An 8408-nucleotide genomic window follows, 5' to 3' on the forward strand; every position below is an offset into this window, starting at 1 on the left:
GAAAGAAAGGTGAAGCAGGGAGGGACTTTCACAGACCGAAGAACCACCCACCTCAGCCCCACCATGGTTGCGGCTGAGGTAAGAAAATTTATGATTAGGGCATCTCTAGATGGCCGGAAATTATACTCTCGCACTTCAATTTGAATATATTTTTTCTTTTTTTTTTCCTTAAAAAAATGAAGGGTGGGGAGGGGGGCTTGAATCCACCTCTGCTCAAAACATTCTTTATCCAGAATAGTCATAATTACGAAAAATGTACATGAGAAACCAGATAACATCCTAAAAACAAACAGCAGTCAAAGACATACATCAGGAGCCGACTCGATGGAGTTTAATGTCATACCCAGGGAAGGGCACAGATCTGTTTTGAAAGGTGGAGGGGGAGGGCATTTTGTGAGTCGACACCCACCTCAGCCCCACAATGGTTGGAGCCGAGGTGAGAAAATTTGAGGAAATAGTACCTCTAGATGGCCAAAAATGACACTTTTAGTAAAATTAAGCATCATCACATCACCATTAGTCTAAATGAAGCGCCAAAAAAAATTCTCATGATCTTTTATCAGCGATTTTTGACAACCATAGAGATCTTATTAATGTATGTGTGTATCCCATAAAAAACAAAGCTTAAAGACATTGTCTTTGAGTATGTACTTTACATAAGCCTACTTCAAAAACGTGATTTCACAAATTTGAGGAAATAGTACCTCTCGAGATGGCCGAAAATGACACTTTTATATAGTAAAATTCATCATCATCACATTACCATTATAGTCAAAATGAAACGCCAACACATTTCTCATGATCTTTTATCAGGGATCTACTTAATATCCAGGACGACTTAGGCCTAATTATAGCTTACTAAACTTTAACTATATATACTATATTATGATCAACAAATCACAACTTTTTTCGCATTTAGCACAATTTTCTTCACTTTTTATCGTTATTAATATTAATATCAATTATTACTATCGTCATCATCATCATCGTTATTATTATTATTATTACTATTAGTAGTAGTATTATTAAACAAACATTTAAAGAAACTTGCAAAAGGATAAAAACGAAATTGAACCACAGTATCGCATTTCTATCTTAAAAAACCTGGCCTGATATTTATGGATTTAAGATTTTTGTAAATCACGCTTAGGCCTGTGTTCTATTAGGCCTACGTATAACGGTTACTGATGCATATTTACATGTTTAGAAGTATTCATTTTGAGTGATCCCAGGAAAGAATTTGTATTGGCTCAAGAATAAGCTTTAAAATTTTAACACTGTGTACAAAGGGGGGAAGCCGCGGCTCCCACGGCTCCCCACCTGGATACGTCCCTGACAGGAAAAGCAGTGGCACTAAAATGACCCTTGGGGCAATCCAAGTGTTGAATCTCTTTAAAATATTGTTTTATGTGGCTTAGATAGTTTACAAACTAGTTTAAGACAACGAATATTATGCCATAATAGTTTATTAAGTAATATATTATGAGAAATGGAATTAAACGCCTTAGATAAATCTAAAAAAACTTCAATGACAAACATTTTGTTGTCCATTCCCTTTGTAAGTTTCTCTGGTGTTAAAAGGAGCGTATGCTCTGTTGAATGACCGTTCCTAAAACCATTCTGTACATTATGTTTAAATAAAAATGACATTGTCTGGTTGTATACGACCCTCTCAGTGATTTAGGCTAGTTAATTTTGGGCACCAATTTCAGATCTACTATCTAGAAGATGTCCTGAGGGTATCCGCCCAGTCCTCTAGCCTTAGTATGCCTACAGTAGATTTGAAATTGGTGCCCAAGATTATAAAGCCTAAATCACTGATAGTATGGCTCGGTAAATTAAAGTGGTGAGCAACAGGAAGCCCTTTTGATGGTCTTAACTATTTTTTTTAGTGGTTGTCAAATCTGAGTTTACTTTCGGTTTCGCTTACAATAATTACCGTTATTACATTTAGTTCAAAATAGTTAAGTCTGAGTTTACATTCGATTTCGCCTACATAATTGCTGTTTATTACGTTTTATTTCAAAATAGTAGCGTGCTGCGACAAAATTCAACTGGGATTTGATGTGTTCAGTGAACTGGATTCGGCAAACTGGGTTTTCGGCAAAGTGGGTTAAATTCAGCAAACCGGGTTTCGACCAACTGGGAGGATACCACAAGGTCATCATCATACATTCACCTTCCGAAACACAGGACCAGTATATTCCAGCAAAGCATTCGCTACTCTGGTGCTAGATACTGGAACGATTTGCCCGACTAGTTTCAAAATACGAAAAATGCAATCATATTTAAGAAATCTGTTAAATATTATTTACTTTCAAGTAATACTTAAAGCTATGATTTCATTTCGTGACCAATAATATAGGTAGCTTTTCTTTTCCTTTTTTTTTCGGTATGCAAGTTACTTCCTTTTGTTTCATTTAGATTGTTATTTGTCAAATGGCACCCCTGTCACAAGAATGCTGCTTTTTTGGTGATGTCTCCATTTGATGGAAATAAAAGTTATATATGATGAAGTATGAGGTAGAGCAATCACCATTCCTATCAACATCATCAAATTGATTTTAATCTTCAATAATGAAATATTGCATATTAGTGAGGGAAACTCTTCGACGAGAGGCCTAGCAGTGGTGGTGCCAGCGGGTTGGGGGGGGGGGAGTTTAGGTGGGCAGATGCCTGTTGGACAGGCCTGGACCCCCTGTCATCAGACCAAAAATTTTAAAAAATTGTAATTTTCCTATCCAAATAACACTATTCTGATTGCCAATCCCAATCTGAAAGCACATTTAGGACCAAATTAAGCCATAAAAACACTTCCCGAGCCGTCAGCCGCGGCCTTGTCACCTTGGTTCAGACCCATCCATCGGGCACGATGGACGCCTTGTCGGCAAACTTCTGGCGCCACAACTGCATGCAAGTATATCATTTTCAGTTATGATCGTGTCAAGCATACCCCTTAAATTGATCAGTGTATAATATATATATTAAAATATTGTAGGCTTACTAAGAAATATATATAATGCACCCCTTCTATAACATGTTCAACGGCACATTTTGCCCTTTTGACTTTAGTTAACTAAAAGCTTCACTTTTGTCTTTTATTCGCAAAAACAACATTATAATAAGCAACAATTAGAAACAACTGTTAGGAACAGCCTATAATACTAGGTTGGCAAAATACTGAACTAAAAATCTATGTAAACAATTACACAATCAAACTCATACAAGTGTGTCTACACAACGAAATGCCACATTACACCTGTAATAGTGGCAGAACCAGAAGTTTGGCAACAGAGGCACTTCTTGGGCCATACTAAGCCATAACTCCTCTCTGCCCCACCCAATGACTCCAAAAAGGAATTTTATTCCAGAACCCTAACCATGGCTATAGTTGGCCTTTTGGTTCAGACCCCCTCTGTCTGGCTTGTTGGACCACTGTTGGTACTACTACTACTGGCCCATGTCAACATTAATTATTCTTGAAAAAAAATTCAACCAAAACATAAAATATTTTAAACAACAAAAATATTGTAAACATAATGCATTATTCATTCGTCAATCCCCCCCATTTATTTCTTCTTAAATCACTATTTCACTATCACCAATTTTTTTCTGAATTTATAATATGGTTAAACATTGCAAGCTATCAATTATTATCTGAAATGATGATCATTTCTTTTTATAAATGCAAACAAAAAAGCAACTATAGCTAACAACTATTAATACAATGATAATAATACTGTAATAATAATAAAATAATTAACAATAATACTTAGCATAATATAATAACGATAACACAACATTACGATACATAGGTACATATTCTTCCAAAGATAATCCAATAGAGTAAACGAAAATTGGAAGCTACCTTTCAAAACCATAACAATAAAAAATACATGTACTGTAGCAATAAAAATAATGATAATGTTATTATAAACCATAACAATATATAATACATATTTTTAAAATACTGGAATATGATTAAAATACTGTATGGCAGATCATTAATATCAACTCACAGCAAAAGTATCCTACTGTATGCCAACGATAGAAAGCTAACAATTATAAATGCATTTTCAAAATAAAAATCTAAGCTCTTAAAAAGAATATACATTGTGTGTAAATGCCAAAGTATGGACGACGATCACAACGTGTTATGGTAAAAAATGGAAGAGCAGAAATTATTGAGTTTTCAATCATTTTTATTTTAACTCATTACTTGATTAATAACAGATTCGAGAAGTGACCTGTTTCTTCATAATTATAAAAATTAAACAGGGTAATTTGGGGCCTTCTCGCCTCCAGCAGGGGAAGGATAAGCACCACCGGGGGGAGCGTAATATTGTTCTTGCTGAATAAGAGTTTGGCCCTGTGCTGGCTCTGAAAGAGAAAATGAGTTATGTTACTTCAGTATTTACAAAAATAGATTGTAATCTTTGGTATCATAAGGAAGCGGTTTGGCACAGCGTGAACCATTTGGTTTTCCCAACCTTGAGGTTGGGGTTTCAATCCATCACTGTGCACTTCACTTGTGTCCTTGAGCAAGGTACATTGTCTGAGTTACTTCTCTCCACCCAGTATAAATGGGTACCTGGTGTTGTTGCCTGCTACTGCACCAATATGGTAGCAACACATAACAATGTAGACCAAATGACCAGGGGAAACAAAGCGTTTAGTAACCTAAAAGAAGGCGCTATATATTTTAAGTACTAAATAACAAATAAAGAAATAAAAAATTAAAAATGGTTGTGTTGCCCAGCACCTTGATGTTTGGAAATCAAGGTCAGTTTGTTAGCAGTTTGTTTTTGCTTTGTGGGTTTTTTTTTGTCAGGGTTAGATTCTCTTTCTTTTAGCCCACTTTCTTACTTACGCGTTGTGATGTATGTTGTCACCGGGCGAGATCTAGCGCAACACAGACAACAGCAGACACAACATGCTATGATGCCACCAACGGTACCAACAACAATGACGATAATGATCACAGTGCTGATTGCACTAAGAAAAAAATAGTAAATACATAAAGAAAATTAATTTAAAAAATAATATGCAATTATACTCAAGTTCTGGGGGGCACTAGTGGGAAACAAGTCTAAAGAACCATTATTCCCTGGGGAAAAAATGCCTGAAGGAAAAATGCCTTTTAAGTTAGGACATGCTCACATTCAATTAATGTGGACTGGGAAGAAGGGTAACTTTTTGAAATCATACTCTTGTTCGCATTTGGAGTTACTTTAGGTTTCCAAGATTTTATCAGTGACAATTCTTCCCAACTGCCTTATGCAATATCACCAACTTTCCACATCTTATTATAAAATTTGTTATTGTAATACATCAATAATCAGCAACTTAAAAACCAATCTTAATTAATCTTAGTTAAATTGCTTCTTCTCATACTTTTGAATTTTACATATACCTTTGTTCATACACTACCATGCTGTAATTGGTGCATTGCTATTATTTTGGTTTATAACAAATCTATTTTTGGGGGTGGGCTTATAATTCATAATTTTATATTCCTCACACAAGATGTTAGCCCTGGGGAATCCCCTTTTCATTCAAAACGCAATTTTTCAGCACTGCATGCCTAATTCAAATCAAATATTTGTTTAAATTAAAAGTCAACTTGGCTACTCATTCAAATCATACTTTTGGCTTTTGCCTGAGGAAAGGCTTGTATGTAGAATTGGGTGTAATGTAGGGGTTGGGTTTATACTGTATATCTAAGGTGGGCTTATACCTGAAGAACTATGGTATACAATAAAATTAAGATTACATTATTGTCACTCTTTAAATTTTGTAAAAGTATAACACTATTTAACCAGTGCCCCTATAGAGTACTTAGTCAATAGTAACTTACTCTACTTCATTATACTGGTCATAATCATTAGAATCACAACAGTAGTAGGAGCCAGGTGACCCGCAACAATAAGTTTCTGAAAAACTTAAACTATCTGGACATGTCTTCTCAATGTTGCCATAATCATCTTTACAGAAGTCAGCATTCCCTGTAAACGACATACAAGATTTAACAAAGGGCACAAAACCTATTTGAAAGTACTGTAAAAGGGTTTTTTTTTAAATACAAAGTGAAACACCCATTTTTAAGATGGCAACAACAATCAGTATAGCAATCAGTGTTGTGGCTACGCCGCACAGTGGGCCAGAATTGTTTCAAAGTGTGCCAAAAGTCAATACTCATAAGAAAATACTGATTATGTTCATGTTAAGACTGTTTTAGGGGTTTTCAAACCTGCTGAATTCAATTAAACTATTTTTAAATATGTATGACGTCATCAAATTACTGTTTTTTGATTAGATGAGTAAAATATTCATTGTAATACCTAGGCAGATTCATATTACCTTGGTTATTAGAACATATGAGGGGGTTTCTAACCTGTAGATTTCAATGCAAGCATATTTAAATATGTATGACGTCATTAAAGTATTTTCTTTTTATTTGACGACGTAAAATTTAAGATCTAGACAGAATAACTTGCCAGAGCTCAGTATGACACGAATTAGGGTTTCTAGACCGGCAAATTCAAATTAGAACATTTTACACTTTATGTGACATTATTAAAATACATTTCTTCAAAGAAATGGGTGGAAGGTGGAGTGTTAAGAAGACACCTGCAGTACCCCCTTAGTCCGCGTCCACCCCATCAGTCAGCCCTCACCAGTGAAAATAAGCACAAAAGATCACGGTCAAACAGAGAATTTACCTAATATCGCTATAATTTGCGTGAGCAATAATTGTTGTACTTGAATGGATGCTAAATAAATAAATGAAAAAAAGAATCTCCAGAGGCCATTTGGCTTCAGATTTAGGATGGAGTCAAATGTTTAAAAAAAATAAATAAAAACAAAAAACAAAAGAGAAAGTGTCGGAAAAAAATGATTCCTAGAATAATTGACCTCAAAATGAAAGGGGGTCGAGGTCCTCTCCGGAAAAATGTTGTTTCCTAAATGGCGAGAAATGTGATTTCCCGACATTTGAGGTGTATTTTAATGACATTTAAGTTTTTTAAAGTTCAAGATTTTCCCTCCCTTGAAAACAGTCATGTCAACTTTATCATTCTTATTACAGTATAAAGGCCTATGTGTGTATAAAAAAAAGAGTAGTTGCATGCGTAGGCCTATTTCGTTTTCCATGAACCGATGAACCCCAAATAGGACGGTGGTGGGAACATGTTGATTCCTATATGTCGGGAAACGGGTTTTCTCAACTTCTGAAATTTTGGTTTCCCTCTCTTGACGTTTTTTAATGAATCAATGAACCCTAAGAAGGAACAGGGGAGAGGTGAAATCATGTTAGCCCCTGGAAAATTTTGACCCCTCCAGATCCACCAATGATCTCCCTCCCCAATTCACTCCTTCAGATATGACACTGGAAATCGAGTGTACTTGTTTTTACATTTGGCACCCAATGGCAATGATTTTATCGTATACCTTAATTAAAAAGTGGCGCTTCTGTAGGGGGGGGGGGGTATATTAAATCGCTTGCTAACTGCAGGGTGGCAGATATTGGCAGCTAAACTTGGCATTAACGTAAAGTTTGGGCTCTGCCAGAAATTTTGATGTCAAAAGCATGACGAAAATCGCCGGCAATTCTAACTTTTAAGTTGGTTTTATGAAAAAAAATGTTTTTAAGCGTTTTTGGCTCATATTTAATGTCCTTTATTCTAAAAATATACCAATAATGTCATTTTTTATTTTACTATTTAATTTAGTTAACAATAGGCAAATACTGCAAGACGTATCAAGTTGACTGCTTTCATCTAAGTAAAGTCATAGGGAGTTTTTCAAAACTGTCAATTTTATCATATTACGACTAAAATACAACCTTTTCATGTTTACATGGTTATATCACACTATGAAAATTCACTAAATATGAAATTATTGGTGGATTAATATAATTTAGGATGTTCTCGACCTCAAACAACCTTTGAAAGTTGAAGTTGTCACATTACCTATTTTCGACTTTTGGCACACTTTGAATTGATTTTGGCCCACTGTGCGCCGCCCAGAGTTATAACCAGGCCAAACTCATGTTGTTGCCATGAACATGGAAGAATAAATTCGTAGTGACAAGATAAAATCAAATGTCTTAAGCCTGGTTTCCTGTCGACGTAAGAAGGCAGATTTACTTACGATTACGTCGTTTTATCGTAAGAAAATGCGATTTGACAGGAAACCGATAACGACTGATGCGTTGTGAAATCGACGTAACGTAAACTAAAATCGTCGAAAAACAGTTTTGGACAGGAAACCGACGTATTGAATTTTCATGTGATACGTCGATTTTCCACTATTTGACAGGAAACCGCAATTTAGTGACTCTTTGTTGAATGAACTCGCATACGTTGCGTTGCAAACGATTCTTATGAAAAGTTGACTCCAAGTCAACT

The 8408-nt window shown here is 35.4% G+C and overlaps 1 protein-coding gene across 1 annotated transcript in view; it reads right to left on the minus strand.

The window, feature by feature from the left end:
• Window positions 1-3084: 3084 nt before the first annotated feature.
• Window positions 3085-8408, minus strand: part of LOC117123262 — a 30764-nt gene continuing 25440 nt past the window's right edge. The window contains exons 2-4 of the mRNA XM_033269118.1: window positions 5858-6005; window positions 4871-4995; window positions 3085-4380 (exon numbers count right to left, since the gene is read on the minus strand). Coding sequence (XP_033125009.1) covers window positions 4271-4380; window positions 4871-4995; window positions 5858-6005 — 383 coding nt within the window. The 3' untranslated portion in view covers window positions 3085-4270. The remainder of the gene's footprint in view (window positions 4381-4870; window positions 4996-5857; window positions 6006-8408) is intronic.

This window comes from Anneissia japonica, unplaced genomic scaffold (genome assembly GCF_011630105.1).
Source record: "Anneissia japonica isolate Jap-2015-1 unplaced genomic scaffold, ASM1163010v1 scaffold17857_len154030_cov113, whole genome shotgun sequence".
NCBI classification, from domain to species: domain Eukaryota; kingdom Metazoa; phylum Echinodermata; class Crinoidea; order Comatulida; family Comatulidae; genus Anneissia; species Anneissia japonica.